We start from the raw sequence: 21,453 nt of genomic DNA, 5'->3' as shown, positions 1-21,453 counted from the left end.
CGATAGATATATTGGTCTTTGAGATTTTAGTGTGGATTTATCTAGGGCCAACCATTTTGTTGCATAGTGTTTAATTTTATTCTGCCCTATAGGATTTTTCTAAAAACTTTCTCACAAAATGTAGTGACAATTCTGCTCTGGCAAGGTGTGCATATGCCTGGTTATTCACAGATACAGGTTGACATGTGAAATTATGTCCTTTTAGCATGCAATCCAGACTGTTCACTCTTTTGATTTCTGTCAAAAGAAATAACGGTGGAGATAATGGGTCACAATCTTCTGCAGTTTCCTAGATTCTGGAAATGTCCCAGCAGATTTGAAAGCCACAAATATAAAGCTCCAAAATGAAAATGGAAGGAGACAGAAAGCAGGAAGCCATTGGTCAGTTCATCAAAAATCTGTAATTGGGAAAATACTGGGTTGTTAAGGTGGTAGTAGCAGCTCATTTAGAAAATGATGATACAATAAAACATCACTGTGAATACACAAACACACACATGTGCACACACATTATTACCCACACCCTCTTCCTCCAGTAATATTTTCTGCCTTCCTCAGTCTCCACCTCTCACATAATTCAAATCCTTGCTTGCTCCCCCAATCTCATCTTCCACCCACTCTCCAGCTATATCTAGCTTGATCCCAAAGGAAAACTCTCCTCCCCTACCTTCACCCACCCACGTGCCTTCTCCAAGTGCCCTCTGCAGTGCCACTCTCCAGTTGGTATTGATCCTCAACGCCATCAACCCAGCAGTTATGCTGCCTGGCGCCCAGGTTAGATCCCCCCCTAATCCCTCCCAATGTATGGGTGAACCTCCACATTCTCACTTGGCCTCCTAATGCTATAGTGCATTACAATCAGACTCTTGCATTCCAAGTATTCTTCAGGGGGGTTGCTGACCCTCAAAATGGCTGCCTAGCCAATTCTTCAAGCTAGAATGTTGCACTCAAAACCTATTACTCCTCGGTATATTCAAAGGCTCAAAATTCAGTAGGTGTATTTCCCACATTGCTCCTGAAGGTCCTGTTTTTACGCTGTATGCCTTCATTCATTAACTGCATGTCATTATTCATTAAGCCCAGGATCATTGAAGGTCTGGCTTTATTCATTCTCAGTATCCCATATACTGTACTTTCCTGACCGTTCTCTCATTGTGTTCTGTCACATTTAGTGATTCATTTCCATGCACACCCAGATCCCCCTGCTCCTGCACACTTTTTAGTTGTGATATTTGGTCTATATTGCTGCTTTTCATTCTTTCTGCCAAATTGTATCACTTCACATTTCAGTGTATTAAAATGTTGTCTGCCAATTGTCTGTCGTCTTGCAAGCCTATCTCGTCTCAGTATTTACCATACCATGATGTAATTTTAAAATGTTGATATTTTACTGTATAGAAACATGAGCAAGACCATGTATTGTCTAAAACTAAATACAGTGGTCCCAGCCTTGACTCCTGAGGAAATCTATTGCATATCATTTGTCAGATGGGACTATTTAACATAACTCTGCTTTCTAATCCTTTTTTTCTTGATCCATGTTCCCATTGCACTTTTTATTTTTCATGGACCGCAGTTTTGTTAATCATCCTTGACAAATGCCTACTGAATATCTATACAAGCCTGTCATCTATTTGCTCTGCTATTCATGTATTTGGATTCCATCCTCCAAGTGATAAAAATCAAAATTTCACCAGGCTATTTCATTACTTTTGGACCTGTGCACAAACCTTTACGACTTTGTGTCAGATCCTTCACTCTTCTTTCACTTTTCTCTTTCTCTTTCCTCTCTTTTCTCTCTCTTTTCTCTCTTTCTCTCTCTTTTCTCTCTCTTTCTCTCTCTTTTCTCTCTCTTTTCTCTCTCTTTTCTCTCTTTCTCTATTTCTCTCTCTTTCCCCCTCTCTCTGCCTCTGTCCGCCTCTCTCTCCCTCTATCCGTCTCCCTCCCTCCCTTTCTTGCTTTCTACTTTTCACTTTTGAACTTGCCCTATGTCCATAAGATATTTGCTCTACATTTTGAAAGCAACTTTAATGTCACATCAGTGATTTATTAGAATAATTGCAGGGATGCAAGATTTGATGTACCTGGATAGTGAGAAGCTGGGGTTCTTGAAATCGAGGAATATTCAATCTGCAGGAGGTATTTAAATTCATGAAAGGCTTACTTAAAATAGAAACTGTTCCAAATGATGAAAAGATCAAGAACTGGAATGAAATTGTTTAATGAAAAAAACAAAAAGTGACAAGAGGAAAAACTCTTTTACACATAGCAGAGACAAGTTTAATTGTGGCATTCAAAAGGGAATTGGATAAGTACTTGAAAGGAATTGCAGGGAATAGGGTGAGGGCCAGAGAATAGGGCCAGCTGGACTGATTTTGCATTGGTTAACTCAATGGGTGGAATGCCTTTCTGTAACTTCAAAGCCACAAATCGTTTATAAATTGCCAATAAATGTCATTTTCCCCTTAGTTCCATATTACTACAGGAGACATTGTAAAGTATATTTTCTATTTCAAAATTTACAAATGAATTGATTTCCTTTTGAAATTTTAAATATCCAAGTCTACAGGATTTCCTGGATTTAACCATCTTTCTACTCAAATCTCGAAAGTAATTGTCACAAAAATAACTATTTGTCATTTGAAAACGGAATCATTCATTCAACATTGTTTACGTTCCATTTTTCAATAAATGTATTGAGCTGGGGTGATGTAGGCATCTAGCCTGCAAGAGTCTTTTGATCCAGTGATTGAATTTTACGAAACTGCTAATCAAGAATATTTAGACAGGCAGCATCTCTGGAGATGTTCCTGGTGGCGGCGCGACTCGTTGCAGCGGCTCCTACAGCCTGTCTGTCTTTTTTTATTTTTGTCTAGTTAAATGTAGTGTTTGTGTTTTTTTTAAGCTTGGTTTTAAATGTGTATATGTGGGGGGCGGGGGGGGGGGGGGGGGGGGGGGGAGGGGGAAACCGTTTAAAATCTCTTCCCTGTACGGGGGACCCGACCTTTTCCCTGTCGGGTCTCCGTTGTCGTTGGGGCCTAGCACCGTGGAGCGGCCTCCAGCCTGAACGACCCGGGGGCTCGGGAGACTGCGGACCTGTGGAGCTGCGGACTACTCACCATCGTGGGGCTGGCCGGCCTCGGAACGTGGGGAGCGGTGGTGACTCGCTGCTGCGACTCGACTCCTGGGGCTCGGAGGCTCCAGCAACGCAGCCGCAGGTCCGGTGGACTGAGACATCGGGAGCTCGCGGGTCCGGTGGGAGAGCGAGACCGCTTCCCGGAGCTCCCGCAACGCGACTTCTCCAGCCCGTGTCGCGGGGTTGGAACGACCTGGAGCGGGGAAGTACATCACCCGGCACGGCTTCATGGCCGTGGGACATTCCAGCGCCCGCTGGGGCTCCGACCTTGTACTTTCAGACCGGGAGCGGGGCCGTAAATCGCCCCGCACGGCCTAAAATGGCCGTGGGACTTATCATCACCCGCCTGGGGCTTGGATATCGGGAGAGACATGGAGAGCAGGGGAGAGAAAAGACTTTTGCCTTCCATCACAGTGGGTTCACTGTGATGGATGTTTGTGTGAACTTAATTGTGTGTATGTCTGTAGGACATTGTCTTTGTTTGTATGGCTGTGGAAACAAAATTTCGTTTGAGTCTCACTGGGGCTCAAATGACAATAAATTGTATATATATATATATATTGAGAGAAGGAATGGGTGACGTTTCCGGTATGAAGGTCTCGACCCAAAACGTCACCCATTCCTTCTCTCCAGAGATGCTGTCTGTCTAAATATTTTTAACTAGCAGTTTCTTAAAATTCAATCACTGGATTAAAAGACTTGCAGCCTAGATGCCTACATCATCCCAGTTACTCCAGCATTTGCAGTTCTTTCCGACACAATCAAGAATATTTGTTGTAAATAGCCCAGGAAGACCCGTTGCTCTCTAAATGATTAAGATTATGCTGTGTCAGGCTTTATTCATCTCTTTGATTTTGAGTCATCGACACAAATATCGATACAGTGGCACTCAACTAGAATTTGCATGGATAGCCTCAAAATATTACTTTCACTAAAACTGTTGAGGCACATAATTTGACCCTGTAGATGCACTTCCAAATCAAGAGAGGCAACGGTGTTTAATTGTCATATGCACTGGCAACAGAAGAGTGAAATGTTTACTTGCTGCAGCTTTACAGGTACATGAACACAACAATATTATAAATAAAAATGGAATAACCAATAATGCAAGAGATTATCAGCGATACTAGGTAACCAGACCATAGCGTGCATGCCAAAGTACGTAGCGTGATATATATAAAGTCCTTAGTAGTTCTTTGCTGAGGTACGGTTATGGTTAGAGTTGCGAGAAGTGATTCAAGAGTCTCGTGGTAGATGTTCTTGAACCTGGAGTTAATTGTTCTCAGGCTCCTGTATCTTCTTCCCAATGATTAGAGTGAAATGAGAATGTGGCCAGGTTGGTGTGGCTGGACATTGGCTTTGAAGAGATTATTTACCTTCCTTTGGCTGTGGTACCTGTAGATATCTTTGATGTTAGGGAAGTCAGTACCTGTGATGGGTTGGGCATTGTCCACCACTCTCTGCAGACACCTTCTTCGGTCTTGGGCGTTTGAGCCGTGAAGTCACTAATCAGTTTGCTCTCCATCATGCATATGTAGTCGTTCAATAGAATATTAGACAACATGTCAATTCTCCTCAAGCTTCTGAAAAAGCAGAGGCATTGATAAGCTTTCTTTGTGATTGCATCAATGTGTAGGGACCAGGACAGATCTTCAGAGATTTGCATGCCCAGGAACATAAAGCTGTTGATTTTCTCAACAGCACTCCCACCAACAATGGATACTCAGCTTTCCCTTCCTAAAGTTAACAATTATCTCCTTGATCTAACTCATATTAAAAGCAAGATTGTTATTCTGGCACCATTCAAACAGGTTATCAATCTCCCATCTGACCCTTCGTTACCCAATATTCATCCAATATTGGTGGTATTGTCGGCAAATGTATAGATAGCATTGGGGCTGTAACCAGCTACACAATCATAGGTAAAGAGCAGGGGGCTCTTAACACACAGCCTTGAGGTGCTCTTGTGGCAGTTAGTGAGAAGGACGTGTTATTACCAATTTGTAGTGATGAGAAAGTCGAGAATCTAATTACATAGAGATGAGCAGAGACCCTGTTTGATGAGATTGACGATTAATTTAAACATGTTAAAAGTGCTGAATGCTATAGGCAATAAACAACAGCCTGACATTTAATACTTTAACTCTCCCTCCCATTCCCATACTGACCTGGGCCTAGGACTCCTCCACTGTCAGTGTGAGGCCAAACGCAAATTGGAGGAACAGCAACTCATATTTTGCTTGGACTTCTCTAACTTCAAGTAACCTTTGCCTTTTCATTTTCTCCGTCCCTCCCCACCCTAGTTCTCCGACTAGTTTCACTGCCCTCCTGATTAATTTTACTGTCTGTATGCCTCGTTGTTACCTTCCCCTCAGCCAACAATGAACTATTTTACATTTCCTTGAACATTGTCTGCTTTGATCAGTCGTTTTCACATCATAAATACACTTTGTACCTTTCCATATCTCTAGTTTCCCTCTGTCCCTGACTCTCACTGAAGAAGAGTCTCGACCCAAAACGTCACCTGTTCCTTCTCTCCGGAGATGCTGCCTGTCCCTTTGAGATACTCCAGCATTTTATGTCTGTCTTCAGTGTAAACGAGCATCTGCAGTTCCTTCCGACACAGCCTGACATATGTGTACTTGTTGTCCAGTGTAGAGTGGGGAGCCAGAGCGATTGCATTGACCACTGCACTGTTGTAGTGACAGGCGAATTGTAGGAGTTCAGGATCTCTTCTAAGGCAGGAGTACATGTGTCATGACCAACCTCCGACAGCATGCTGTGGGGTTAATGAGTTGAAAGTTGACTGTGTTATTTCTAATGTATTAGGATATGTGTATAAATGTTTATGGTATCGTCTTTGCCTCATTAATTGTCTCAGAGAAAGTGGTAATGAGTGCCTCTTTGAACCACTGGAGTTTACTTCTTCTTCTTCTTGCATATGGCGTGCACAGTCTAAAGTTGTAGGACAACTTGTTTTATTTGAATGTGCACACCGGGTTGATTGCATTCGTCCAAACAGAGCGGACCACGTGAAGGTTGCAATCTTCCACCCCAATGGAGTTCACGTGTTGAAGGAACTCCTATTGCGCTGTTTGGCAAGGAGTCTTTAGGTATCAGTGATATTTGTGCATTATTCTGAGAAATTCCATCATTGTTATCTAGATGATGGGACTTCAGCAATGACTGTGTGTGGCTCCAGACAATAAAAAAGTTATTTTAACTGAGGTATAAGCGCCCCCCCCCCCCCCCCCCCCCCCCCCCCCCAGTCAGCCTGAACTGAACTACGGCCTTGAGCCAAAACATCACCTATCCATGTATTCTTGAGATGCTGCCTGACCTGCTGATTACTCCAGCACTTTGTGTCTTATTTTGTGTACCAGCATCTGCAGTTTCCTGTTTCTGCAATATGTCATGACATGAAGTTATAAATCACATCTCAACATAGCATCAGAGGAAAATGTCTGTTAAACAAAAGGTTAGCATTGCTATCCGTGGTATTGTAGGATGCATCTTGTCATAACATTCTTCAAAAAATAGAATTGAAGTAAATTATACAATTTGATACAGGCCCTTCAGCCCAACTAGTCCATGCTGACTAAGAGCCTTCCTGAGCTAATCACATTTGGCTATGTTTGACTCTTATCCACCTAAATCTTTCCAACACGTGCATCTATCAAAATGTCTTTTAAACATAGCAATTCTACCCTCCATTTCTTCCCCTGGCAGTTTGTTCCATTAACCTGCGACTTTCTGTGTGAAAAGCTTGTCCCTCAGGTCACCTTTAAATCTTTCCCCTTGTCTCCTTAAACCTATGCCCTCTGGTTTGACTCCCCTATCCAGTGAGAAGGACTGTGACCATTCACCTTATCTATGCCCTTCACGATTTTACAAACCTCTCAGCCACCAGTTCCTGTCCAGTTGCCCCTTATACCTCAAGCCCTCCAACAACATAGTCCCAGCAACATAAATAAAGTGAACAGTCATAGTCTTTTCTCCAGAGAAAATGGTAAAGGCTTTTATAATTGTAACATTTAAAGGACGCTTTGGCAGGTACATGGATAGGAAAGCTTTGGTGGGATTCGGGCCAAGTTCAGATGTGGAACTAGGTTGCTTGGTTGACATGGGATGTCAAGTGCCTATTGCTGTGTTGTATTGCTCTAAGACTCTGTCATTGGACGTATGTTGAACGTGCTGAGCGGTCACTTAATTCCAGAACACACTCCGTCGAACTGAGCATTGGTGGTTCCTACCAGAATTCCCAGACACAGTCAGCCTGATCTGAGCCATAATCTGTACTGTCAAATAATTAGATATAATTAGATATAATTTATTGCCACACAACCAGGGTCGGTGGAATTTGGTTTGTCAGCAGCGGTACAATAATAAAGAACACACAATAAAACTGTAACACAAACATCCACCACAGCATTCATCACTGTGGTGGAAGGCACAACATTTGGCCAGTCCTCCTCCATTTCCCCCCCGTGGACAGGACCAGAGTCCAGAGTCAGTCCAGGATCGGCTCTTCCTCACCGGAGACCGCGGCTTTAAGATGGTGTAGGCCGCAGGCCGGCGGTCGAGATTTAAAGACTCCGCCGCAGCCAGAAGCACCGTAGACTGCAGGGCCGGCGGTCGAAGCTCCCCTCCAGGGGTGATGGTAAGTCCATGCCGGACCCGCGGTAGAAGTTGGCCGCGGACCGGCAGTGATGGCTTCTTCTTCCCCCGGGTCCCCCACGAGGGATCCCGGGCTGTAGACGCCGCGCCAGCTGGAACTCTGCAGACCGAGACTTCAGGTTGCGACTTCAGGCTGCCGGCTGCCCCGGGCCAGCGAAACGGAGCGCTCCCCTCCAGCGAGCCCCAGCGAGGGCTCACCCGCTCCACAACGAGAGTCCACGCTGCGCCCGCCGCTGAAGCCCCGGGCGTGTCTCCGGGAAAGGCCGCGTCGATCCTTGATGTTAGGCCAAGGGGGAGGCGACCTGGAAAAACTCACCTCTCAAAGGTTCAAAGGTTCAAAGGTTGATTTATTGTCACATACACCTAGATGTAGTGAAATTCTTTTTGCCAATGCAGCACATTAAAAAAGGAATACAAACCTAACAATAATAAATAGCTTTAACATAAAAAACATCCCCCCACAATGGTTCCCATTATGGGGGAAGGCACAAAGTCCAGTCCCATCCCCAATGTCCACCCATAGTCGGGCCTATTGATGCCTCCACAGTTGCCTCTACGGAGGCCCGATGTTCCAGGCCGTCCTTGCCGGGTGATGATGTTCCGGCGTCGGGAGAGTCCTCTCAGCGGCATGGGAACCCTGGAACGGCTGCCTCCCTACTCGAGACCGTGGCTTCCGGAGCCGACAAGGCCGCGCCGAATGGAGCTCAACTGGCGATCTCGTCGCGAGATCCCAGGCTCCCGATGGAAAGTTTCAGCGCCGCCGCCCGCAGCTCCGCAATGTTCCAGCGCGGCGACCCAGGCAAGGCACCGCCCGCCCCGCAATGGCGCTCCAGCGCTGCACCGCCGTCCTCAGACCCGCAGCTCCGCCGCCGCCGATGCCGGTGCCGCCGCCGATGCCGAGGCTCCGGACGGCCCCGTCGCTCCTCGGACCCGCAGCTCCGCAGCCGCCACCGATGCCGATGCCGAGGCTCCGGGCGGTCCCCTCAGGAAATGCCGCTCCAGGCCCGCTGGTAGGCCGCGAGGACGGGTCGAAAGTGCAGCCCGGGGAAAAGCTGCATCTCCGACCTGGTAGGGACCCTGAAAATTAGTTTCCCCCTTCCCCCACCCCCCCTCACCACAAATAAAAAAGCTAGAACTCCTTAAAAACAAAACACTAAACTAACTAAAAATAAGAAAAAAGAAATGAAAAACAGACAGCTGCAGGCTAGGCAGCCATACCCCCTACAGGTCGGCGCCTGTCGTGTCCATGGAGGAGGCGACCGAAGCGGTTTCCCCCTTACCCCCCCACACAAAACATACGAAGGAACATTAAATACATACTTTAAAACATACTAAAAAATAAAAAAAGTTGAAAAAACTGACGCGCTGCTGACATGGCTGCTGCCAGAGCAGCGCAGCGCCCCCTAAATGCATTTGAGACAAATAGAATGGCAAACTCTGAAAATAACATACAAATAATAAATAGAGGGGATGTGCCACTGGTCTTTCAGTATCTGCTAAAGTAGGAACATTCAAAGAAAGTGACTGTAAATGACTGTTAGTTTGTCCTTTCTATTTACAAAAGTTAAATCCACCTGGCATTTATTAGAGTTTCTGGAACTACCATAAACCCACTGCCTCTTCTGCATCTCATAATATGGTTTGTTTTATCACAGTTGCTTTAAATCTTGCGACTCATGTTGTCTTGTTTATAAGTTAGACCTCAAGATTTTAAGATTGTGGATGTGGGAGCGAAATTTCAACTTACTCTTTTTTCTCCGCAATTGCATGTACAAAAAAATGCTTTAATGTACTTTATATATCATTTATAGTGTCATAAAGTAACAATGTGGTTACCCTTGTAAAATGTAGAATATGCAATACTTTATTTTACAAACATGCCGTTCAAACTACTTGATTTTTATAAACGCATAAATTCCTCAACTTACTCATTTTATCTGTTTTAATCAGTTTGAATACTTTTCCTTTGTCGCAGACCTCAATAGCTTACTTTTATGTCTTAATGGATGTCATAGCCTCCTGGAGTTGATATTGGATGAGAACCCATTTCAGCAAGAGTCAGATTGGAGGTAAGCCAAATCCATTTTTCAACTACTGCTTTCTAACTTGAAATATTGCATGTTATTGAATTGAATTCAGTATATTACTCCATAAAAATATAAATGACATATTACATGTTCTAGCAGATGTAGACCTTGTATTAATTCCAATGCACAACAGTAATTTGTGTTACTTTAAAGCTGGTATATGCAAGCTTATTTATATCCTCTTTTGATTTCCAGGTATAAATTCAAATGTAAAACTAATTCCAAAGTTTATTCATTTAATTTGTAGAATTTAGGCAAAAGGCACCCTAGCTTTTCCAACAATTGCAATGGAACCCTTTATGTATCAGTTAACCAACTGAGGAAATAAAAGCAGCCAAGATGTGACTAGTTCTTTCGTTTGGTTCTTCAGTTTTGGACCCAAGTCCATTCCCATACTTTAGCACGGGGGGGAAATGCAGCACAATGTGCTCTTAGTCAAATTGATGCTGCTGTGTAGAGGCTTTGACTCCAATGCAGAAACACATGTCCATTGCACACCTGACACTGGAGAATGGTCATGTTTGCTAACCTGGATCACAACCTGAAGTGAGCTGATCTATTCCTGGTAAAATAGATCTTAGAAACAAACAGAACAACAGTATTTATTACTGCTAGGTAGCATCATGAAATCACCAAAGCTCTGTGAGTAAAATAAGCTGGTTCCAGAAATGTTGTAATGATAATGAATGTTGTTCATGTATGTGTACTTTAATAGACTGGCTTTTAAATAGTACATTATATTGAGCGTTTATTATATTGTGCATCTCCATTCATAAAACAGAAATATTAGGGCATTTGGCTAAATCATACACGATCTGACCCCCTCATCTGGTTTTATGAGGGGATTATGCCAGGAATTGTGACCATGACACCAGCTATAAAACTGTAAGGTAGTCGTGTTAAAGTAAACAACTTGTGCTTTGAAAGTTTTTGTATGAAAGACATTTGAAAATGCACGTGATAACAACAAGTTCACTGTTTAGTCAATTTCATTTTTGGAAGCATTATGCTGGCTAAAAATGAATGTTTCATAAAAGGGAACCACTATTATTCAGAGCCTTTTGAAAGAGGATTACTTGCTGGAAAATCCTCACCAAAACTCATTAAAACCCCTCAACAGTCAAACCAGCAGATCATTTCTGGCACAGAGCAACCAGACTGAACATTCCCTTCAAATATCTTAATCGTAAATATTTTACTGCTTCTTGCTGCAAAAAGCAGGAACTCGCCACTTCCTAATGAAGGTTCTCTGTACAAGAACTAGCAATCTCTGACATAATGTGGGGGAGGGGGGGTGTGTGGGGGAGGGGGGCGTGTGGGGGATGGGGCGTGTGGGGGAGGGAGGGCGTGTGGGGGATGGGGGTGTGTAGGCTCACCGGTTCCTACAGCACACCCTCGTTTTCCCTGGCCCCTGCCTGTGTGTGTGTGTGTGTGTGTGTGTGTGTGTGTGTGTGTGTGTGTGTGTGTGTGTGTGTGTGTGTGTGTGTGTGTGTGTGCTGCGCGGACGGCCATTCCAACTCGCGGTTTTTCAGGCGAGTGCCCCCGACCTTGAAGGTCGCAGACAGTCCGCTGAAAAGTTGCGTAAATGAGACAGGCCCTTGACATTCATGGTGACTGAAAGGCGAGAAGACCAATCTGCTGATCTCACGATTTTTTAAACCTTCATAACTTTTATAATCTTCCACTGATCGGAACAAAACGTGGTGCGCCAGGAGCAGAGGAGAACGGTGAGTAAGGTGGCGAAGAAATCCTAGTGATATAGGGTGCCGTTTTTGCACAAATTAAAAAACAATGCAGACCAGACGTTTTAGTAATAGTATAGATATAAATATTAGAAATCTCATGGCTTTAATGGTAGCTTTTAATATTATTAAAATATAGCCTAGATTTTGAATTCACTTATATTTATTGCACAGAAACATCTGTGTTGTCGGTTCCAGGACCAAATTGGGTCACCGATATAATGGAGTATTGAGCAAACAGACTTTTAAAACTAGAGACACAAGAGAGTGCAGATTCTGGAATCTTGAGCAAAGGACAAAGTGCTGGAGGGACAGTAGGTCAGGTAGCATCCTCTGGAAGGAAATGAACTGTGATATTTCAGTTCCAGGACACTTTATCAGACTGATGGCGTAGAAGGGAGTAAGCTGATTAAGAAAGTTAGGGGTGGCCAAAAACTGGCAGATGATATGTGGGTATTGGTGAGGAGAAGTAATTGGCAGATGGGTGGAGATAGTAACACAGGTTACAATGAAATGGAGACAAAAAGATGCCAGATGAGGAGGGAAGAGGAGCAGTGAAACATAATGCTGAAAGAAATGGGTGGAAGGGGACAAGGGAGGGGAAAGATGCAGGATGAAAGTGAAATGGGGCACAGAGTAGGGAGGATGGGAGATGAGTGGAAGGAGGGGAAATGAATAGGTTGATGGGGATAGTTGGAGAAAGATGTGTCTACTAGGGGATGTGAAGTGGGGTCAGCGAATTTATTTAAGTTTGGAGAATTCAATATTCATGCCATTGGATGGTAATCTACCCAAGCAGAATAGGTGGTGCTCTTCTAGTTTGCGTGTGGCCTCACTCTGACAATGCAACAGGCCGAGGAGAGAAAGGGAAGGGAAGTTAAAATAGTTTGGCGAAACATTTGAAGCTCTTTGGTATGGTTTACACAAGAATTAGACATTAATGGGGAATCTGTGGATCGTGGTGAGAAGACATCAAGTTCAGAGCAGCTGTGGACAATTTGCTGCACAGCAGCCACAGGAGCACTACAAGAGGATCTTGGCTCTTAAAGGCACATTTGCCAAGACGAGCAGACTGCAATGTATGTTTAACACTGTGGGGTAGGGGAAACTGCATTAGGTCACTAGATTCACTGAAAGAGGCTTAGAAATCTTGGGTAGTAAAGGATATGACAAGAGCTCGTTCTTTTGGGGATTAGGTACAGGAGAACCTGCTTGGGGCTGGCTGACGTTTTACCTCCTCCAAACCCTGGAACTGTGTTATAGGAAACTCACAACCTCAGAATTCATACCATTAAAGTTATTAATCTTATCCATATATACTTAAGCATGCATGCATATGCACATTGACACAAACTGTGAAGCAATCAAATATCATCACTCCACTCACACACATAGGCACACGTGCCCTATCCTCTCCGAACCTGGGACTCTGGCGCAGTAAGCACTGTAAGGCAGCAACTCTATCGCTGCGCTATCGTGCCACCCATTCTTAAATAGAGTAATTATGAAATCAGCTAGTTATGTTCAAGTAACATAATTCATTAGGACTATTGTATCCCTTTTAATTTGATAAACAACAGTTAAGCTCATTAACCTCTATACTGTTCCATCATCATAAAGATATTTTGAGCGAAGATTATCTTTCTTTGCATATTATTGTGATGCCCACCTGTTTTCTCTCCCCAGAACGTGGTGTGAGCTAATCAAGAAAGAAAGCCGGAGAGATAGTCAGGGTTGGGGAAAGGTGGTTTGAGGCACAGTCTGTATATATTTATTGCCCCAGAAAACTCAAATTAGTACCATGATTGGAGTGTTTACATGATGAGGCTAATGCAATGTCAGACCAGATTTAAAAATGAGAAAGATGCCATGGTATGAATATTTTTGTGTTATATGTCATAATTTTGTCTAGTATTGTTTACAACGAGGCAGTTTAACATGGACAGAGATGAGCCATATTAAAGTGGCAGCTACTGGTATTACTGTACACCCTACCTTGTTATACCCTTAGCACAATCTCCATATTATTCTAGTAAAGATTCCGTATGACCTCTATGCAACATTGATTCTACTTTTATGATGCTTATCCTCCATTTATGTTTATTTATTTATTTATTATTTATTTTATTATTTATTTCGAACAGAATAAAAGAACAAAAAGCAAATGTGAAACAGCATACAAAAAACAAAACAAAAACACTTATAAAGTGTCACAAACTTATCTATAAATATCTATAAATAAATATCTATAAATAAATGAAATCATATGTGTCCGAAAAGGAGCAGGAAGAAGCCAAAGCTTATTAATTCCCACCCCTTATTCAACTGCTTGTAATTATCTTATACAAATTTAGCAGCTATATGTACACCATATGTACACCAGCCACTATATGTACACCAAATTATTTACATTTGAACACTAATCAAATATTTACAAAGCCATACAAAAAAGAAAATATATATTAATGATTTAGATGATGGAATTAAAAGTAACACCAGCAAATTTGCAGATGACACAAAGCTGGGTGGCAGTGTGAACTGCGAAGAGGATGCTCGGAGGTTAAAGGGTGACTTTGACAGGTTGTGTGAGTGGGCAGGCATGGCAGATGCAGTATAATGTAGATAAATGTGACGTTATCCACTCTGGTGGCAAGAACAAGGAGGCAGATTATTATCTCCATGGTGTCAGATTAAGAAAAAGGGAAGTGCAACGAGACCTGGGTGTTCTTGTACACCCGCCACTGAAAGTAAACAGCAGGTACAGCAGGCAGTGAAGAAAACTAATGGCATGTTGGCTTTCATAAAGAGAGGATTTGAGTATGTGTGTAAAGAGGTTCTTCTGCAGTAGTTCAGGGTGAGACCGCAACTGGAGTATAAGAGCAGATCTTATAGAAACTTATAAAAGGACTGGACAAGCTAGATGCAGGAAATATTTTCCCAATGTTTGGTGAGTCCCGGACCAGGGGCCACAGTCTAAGAATAAAGGGGAGACCATTTAAGCTGAGATGAAAAAAAACGTTTTCACCCAGAGAGTTGTGAATTTGTGGAATTCTCAGCCACAGAAGGCAGTAGAGGCCAATTCACTGGATGAATTTATAAGAGAGTTAGATAGAGCTCTAGGGGCTAGCAAAATCAAGGGATATGGGGAGAAGGCAGGCACGGGTTACTGATTGTGGATGATCAGCCATGATCACAAAATTAATAGTGGTGCTGGCGCGAAGGGCCAAATGGCTTCCTCCTGCACCTATTTTCTATGTTTCTCTGTATTTCAGTGATGACTGCCTTGGGAAAACCAAATGCTCGATTATATTGTTCAACATAGCAATTCAGATATGGTGTGATCATAATGTACATAATGTATTGAAGAAGGCTTTTGGAATGCAGATCTTCATCATTGAGGTAATTCAGTAGAGAAGTTTGGATGTTATGTTGCAGTTGTACCAGGGGAGAACTCCAAGCTGAGGGGTAATCTTATAGAGGTGTATGAAATAATGAAGAGAATAAATAGTTAGATGCACATTCTATTTTCCCAGGGGAGGGGAATCAAGAACTAAAGGGCATAAGATATAAGGGGAAAGATTTAATAGGAACCAGAGCAGCAACTTTTTTTACATTGAAGGTGGTGACCAAATGGAACGAGCTGTCAGGTGAAGTAGTTGAGGCAGGAACTATAAAGAGATTTAAGACAGGTACATGGGTAGGAAAGGTTTGGAGGGATTTTGGCCAGTGACAGGCAACCGGTCAAGCTTAGATGGGGCATCTTGTGCAGCATGAATGAGTTGGGCTGAAGGTCCTGTTTCCATGCTATGATTCTAAATTACTTGTAAAATACTCTTACATTTTTTCCAAAGAGGTTGAATGGAATTCGGCAGAGCCATCAAAAAATTGTCCAGTGCTCGAAAGTCTAGGAGGAATGAGAACCATATAAAAATTGAATGATATCTATGAGGGGGATGATGAAAGGGAGGCCAGTTTTTATGAGAACCAATATAGTGTTTAGCGTGCCATGGGAATTTAAACCATGGCTCGAGGGAACTGGTCTGCAGTTTTCAGTTTTAAATTGAAAATACTGAATTATATTGATGATCCCATGAAGTTTGAGATCAGGACAGGGAATGGGTGACAGCAGCTCATTAACATAAATGAACACGGTCAATCTAGAGCTGGAGGAAGTCTGGCCGACGTAAAACTTATTGGTACCTTGACAGGAGCTGGAGGAAGCAGAAGCAATTGAAAAAAATTTATGGAGAGTTGGAATGGAGTTGACAGTACCATTAAACTTCAAAGCACACTAGGGCTGGAGCAAACAGGGCTGATGACAGATTTTTTTTAAACAGAATTCCGATGCAAACACAGCATTATTCCAAGTATAAATGGTGTGGCTTTATTTCGAATCTTTTCAATTCGCTCATAATTCCAAAAAATATGAAGTGAAAGTTATAAACGACCAATGCCAGTAAATTTAGAGGTTGTTTATGGTTGGTAACAAAGGTGTTAGATTTCCATCTTGTGGCAGAATGCCTGTATCTACATTATTATAGGAACTTTTTAAATGGAGCATCCCACTGTTCTGGCCCCAATCTTACACTGATTGATGAGCTTTCTGCATTCGCTATTTTTACTAAGCTTGCTGCTTCTACTCAGCGTGCTGTCTGCATGCCCTTGAAGAATCCTCTTCTCTGGTGCTGGTCTCCTGGTGCACTCATGTGCTGCAAAACCGATTCACAGATGACGGGTGATGCCCAGGACCATTCCAAATGAGAATGAATTATTCCGAAGATAAACACAAAAATCTGGAGTGACTCAGCAGGACAGGCAGCATCTCTGGAGAGAAGGAATGGGTGACATTTTGGGTCGAGACCCTTCTTCAGACTCGACCTGAAACATCACCCATTCCTTCTCTCTGGAGATGCTGCCTATCCTGCTGTGTTTCTCCATCCTTTTGTGTCTATCTTTGGTTTAGTCTAGCATCTGCAGTTCTTTCTTTACACAGAATGAGTTATTCGCCCAGAGTTGGTTTAAGAGCAGATTAAGGTGCCATTGGGTTTACCAACTGTCATAATTGCCGTTCACAAATAACTATTACTACTTAAAAATACATTTTATTATTAAGTAAAATAATAAAACAAGAAGAATTAAACAGTCAAAAGCAATTAACGGCATTTAATACAATCCCTCATGGTAGGCCCATCCACAAGATTAAGATGGATGAGCTCCTCGGTGACTTTGAATTCCATTTAGTCGCAGAATTTTAATGATTGCTTGAATTCTGAACAAGATTACTCATAGAAGACAGAGTGTTGCAGTGGAAGGGTATTATTAGGTGACCATTCAGCACATTTTTTCAAGGGTAAAAATGTCAAAGCCCATAGGGTGTAACTTTAAAGTGAGAGGCAACATTTAAAGATGAGCAGAGCATGTTCTTTTTATACAGAGAGTACTGGGTGTCTGGAACGTACTGTCAGGGATTGTGGTGGAGGCAGATGCAATCATGGCATTTAAGAGGCTTTTAGATGGGCACATGGATACAGGGAATTGAGGGATATAGATCATGTGCAGGCAGAGGAGATTAGTTTAACTTGACACCATGTTCGGCATTGGACGTTGTAGGCTGAGGAATTTTTCCTGTGTTGTATTGGTATTTAAATCAACTTAATTTTTTTTAAACCTTGTAGTTGTGTTTCTTCCCACATCCATTTACTCTCATTAAAGCCAGTAGCCCACTAATTTGTGCCAGGTTGATTGGGCAGATATTCCTGCATAGATGCAGTGGAATGTATGAAATTTTGTGGTGTCTCACTGGGTTTTATGAGCAGTTCAATGGCAGAGTAAAGTTGTCCCAGCATCAGCGATCAGCTGATTTGAGATTTGCGACTTATCAATTTTGTAGAAGTCCTGAAATATTGAACAGTGAAGTAAGTAAAAGCTGACAATTCTGATCAGAATTGTTGGCTGTGAACTAAAAAATGGGGGTTGATGTCCACACATAATTTCAGTTAAATGTGGATGAAAAACTGAGACAAAAAATGGTTTAAATAGTTGGTAAGTGAAGATTTTGTAAAGTTGTAATTTGCACATAACTTTTAAAACCTTTATATGGAACAGATATCTAATTTACACATTTTTTTAGTATCTGTGCTAATATCATTAAGCTGGAACGAGTACAGAGAAGAATTATGAGGATGATGCCAGGACTCGAGAGCCTGCGTTATAGGGAGAGGTTGGACAAACTGGGACTTTATCACTTGTAGCGCAAGAGGTTAAGATCTTATAGCATTGGGTAAAATCAAGAGGGTAATTGATTAAGTGCATACAAGTAGGGGTAAAAGTTGGGTAGGGAAATCAAGATTCAGAGGACATATGTTTAAGTTGAGAGGGGAAAAAATTAATAGGAAAGCGAGAGGTAACTTTTTCACTTAGAGGATGGTAGGTATATGAATCGAGCTGTCTGAGGAGATAGTTGAGGCTGGTACTATAACAGCATTGAAAAGGCAATTGGATAGGTACATGGTAAGGAAAGGTTTTGAAGGATATGTGTTAAATGTGGGCAAAGGGGACGAGCCACGATGGGGCATTCTTCATTGGAATAGAGGAGATGGGGCCTGTTTCCATGCTGTATGTATCTATAACTCTATGACTAATACTAACCAGTTTGGTAACATCTATTGACATCTACTTAGAGTCATAGAATCATACAGCGTGGAAACAAGCCCTTTGACCCAACTTTCCCACACCAGCCAACATGTCCCAGCTGCACTAGTCCCACCTGCCTGCATTTGGCCATATCTCTCTGAACATATCTTATCCATGTACCGGTCTAAATGCTTCTTAAACGTTGTGATAGTCCCTGCCTCAACTATCTCCTCTAGCAGCTCGTTCCATATACCCACCAACCTTTGTGTGAAAAACTTACCCCTCAGATTGCTATTAAATCTCTTTCCCTTCACCTTAAACCTTACTTGTATCAAATAAATTATTTTTCGACAGTAATGAAGTATGTCAAAATCATCCTATGTTATAAAAAAGGTTAAAAAAAATATATTTAAATAAGGGTATCGTGATATTTTTTCCAAGAAGTGTAAGGAGGAAAATAGGACATTGGACTTAAAGCAAAGGAAAATGTAAAATGTAACTTTTATAAATGGTCATTTTCTCTAAAATTCAGCTAAGTGTGTTTTATTCACATTATCAATCAAATACAGCATTTTAAACATATTGAGAAACTTGAGCCCTTTTTTCATATTGAACATGTTGACAGGTCATTTACAAGGATATTTAAGTTCACTATAATATTCCTGTTGCTCTATTTTTCTTTCAGATAATTCTTCCTGAACTTTTAATATAAAACAGAAAACTGACATGTTATGGCACAAAAAAGAACATGCTGCAATTTTTTCCCCAGCAACACATAATTCAGTGCTCACAGAGGAATGTGACAAATTATATTTTTTCTCTCACTTTAAATCTCACATGAGCTGAAATGTTTGAGTTTCTAGTTTAAGAAAATCATTATTTTTCTACTCTGAAGTGGGCAACATTACTGAAAGTTTACAATTTACTTGACCATATTTTTAGACATTGAACTATAAAACTATTTCACCTCGATTTATATTTTAATCAATAATTATCCTAAAGTATTATGATGCGCATTTTTGCATAGTATAATCCTACCATAGGATAATGTTCAATCTGATATTCAATGTTGAGCATTTACATGAGGTTATATACAGAGAAGTGCTGAATTTGAGTTGAAGACAAGCATTCACTATTAGAATTACGCAACATTAAAATACACCATCAATCTTTTAATGTTATTTTTCTATATTGTTTCTTTCAGATGTTCAATCCTAAAAGTACTGCCAAACTTGGAGGTGGTGGATGGTGACAGGATTAGTTCCACTGATGAAGCCTATGCAAGGAGGTTTAACAACCCTTCAGTAGGGAGTTTCCTGGCTCTATGTCAAACCCAGCTTCAGGACTTTGAGTTATTACACAGGAGACATAAAGCTGAAATGGAGTAAGTCTCTCTTTTCACATTTTGTCCGCTTTGACTGCAACATGAGGCCCTGCCTCTTGCAACCACATAGTTTTTTGACACATATGTTGGTTTGATTTAAGAATTGCACAAAACAGGAAACAGGACAACTTAGTTTAAGTATTTTCCAGTTTTAATATATCAACACTAGACTTGAGATTTCCACTGAGGTTGGTTCCGGTATGGGTTTAAATGAAATTCAATATGCAGTAAAACTGTCTCATTGGTGTACTAGTATTTCTGCACCATCTTTCAATTACCTTATATCATTGTGCCCAAACAAATTAATAAAAATGATTGGCATATTTATAATAACTTACAATTTATGTTATAACTATTAAAGAATCAAAATTTCCCAAAGCACCTTGTTGAATCATACTCCGGCAAAATGGACATGATGAAGCAAAAGCGAATATATTAGAAAGGTTTAGTAAAATCTTAGTCAAGAATGTAGGTTTTAAAATGGGAGAATGGAAGGCAGATATTCATGAAAAAAATTCTAGCTAAAAGAGAATTTAGAATAAAAGAGAAAAGTGAACCATGTCGCAGAAAAACCTAAAGGAATGAAAACAAACTTTCCATGATCATAGTCATGAAGGATGTCAATTTACTTCCGTGGTGGGTAAGGATGTGCAATTTCTGAAAATTGAATATAGCAAAATGATACACTGCCCTAATTTGACAAAAGGATGCAACTGACAATTTTGTCAAAATTGAGTTATTGCTTGTTTTAGGGTATTTGAGATATGCTCTACACAATGGTGAACAAAATAAGTCTTCTCTGAGTACAATTTGAAAATATTTATACCAGAGAAGTAAGAAATTCCATCACAGAGAGCTGAAAGAAAAACACGTTTTCCTCATTTACAAGAAAACTCCTTTCTGTCAGTTGCTTCCCTTTGTCAAAGTAGGACAGTACAGTTCCCTTGAATATGAGCGAATATGACAAGACAGAGAAGTTAAATATTGCTGTTTATGAGGATCATATTTGAAGGTGAATTTATTGATGAGGAGTTAACATAGAAACATAGAAAATAGTTGCAGGAGTAGGCCATTTGGCCCTTTGAGCCAGCATCGCCATTCATTGTGATCATGGCTGATCATCCACAATTAATAACCCATGCCTGCCTTCTCCCCATATTCCTTGATTCTGCTAACCCCTAGAGATCTAACTCTCTTTTAAATTCATCCAATGAATTGGCCTCTACTGCCTTCTGTGGCAGAGAATTCCACAAATCCACAACTCCCTGGGTGAAAATGTGTTTTTCTCATCTCAGTTTTAAATGGCCTCCGCTTAATCTTAGACTGTGGCCCCTGGTTCTGGACTCCCCCAACATTGGGAACATTTTTCCTGCATCTAGCTTGTCCAGTCCTTTTATAATTTTATATGTTTCTATAAGATACCCTCTCATCCTTCTAAATTCCAGCGAATGCAAGCCCAGTCTTTCCAATCATTCCTCATTGACAGTCCCGCCATCCCGGGGATTAACCTCGTGAACCTACGCTGTATTGCCTCAATAGCAAGGATCCCCTTTCTCAAATTAGGAGACCAAAACTGCTCACAATACTCCAGATGTGGTCTCACCAGGGCCCTGTACAACTACAGGACCTCTTTACATCCTATACTCAAATCCTCTCTGTAGATGGTTTATGCATGCAACCTATAATGTAGCTACCTCAATACCACTAACCACGCCCAGTCATCTCAGTATAACTGTGATATCTCTCCCTTGCTCCTCCCTTGGTTCCAGTACGCCTGAAGACTAGATGCAGTCA

General features: G+C 41.7%; 1 protein-coding gene and 1 long non-coding RNA gene across 4 annotated transcripts in view; one reads left to right on the top strand and one right to left on the bottom strand.

Moving 5' to 3' along the window:
- lrriq1 (leucine rich repeats and IQ motif containing 1) overlaps positions 1–21,453 on the top strand; it is a 164,188-nt gene that overhangs the window by 61,039 nt on the left and 81,696 nt on the right. For all 3 annotated transcript variants that reach the window (XM_033038198.1, XM_033038197.1, XM_033038199.1), the window contains exons 14-15: positions 9,789–9,882; positions 19,480–19,659. In XM_033038198.1, the coding sequence (XP_032894089.1) occupies positions 9,789–9,882; positions 19,480–19,659 (274 nt within the window). The remainder of the gene's footprint in view (positions 1–9,788; positions 9,883–19,479; positions 19,660–21,453) is intronic.
- Positions 625–20,625, bottom strand: LOC116984106. The gene is made up of 3 exons (XR_004414882.1): positions 20,345–20,625; positions 7,003–7,007; positions 625–635 (listed from the first exon to the last, which is right to left on the bottom strand). It is a non-coding gene; the product is annotated as an uncharacterized LOC116984106 (long non-coding RNA).

The sequence above is a fragment of the Amblyraja radiata genome, chromosome 19 (genome assembly GCF_010909765.2).
Source record: "Amblyraja radiata isolate CabotCenter1 chromosome 19, sAmbRad1.1.pri, whole genome shotgun sequence".
Lineage (NCBI taxonomy): Eukaryota > Metazoa > Chordata > Chondrichthyes > Rajiformes > Rajidae > Amblyraja > Amblyraja radiata.
Note: the sequence above shows the minus strand (reverse complement) of the source record. Positions and strands in the feature narration are given on the sequence as shown.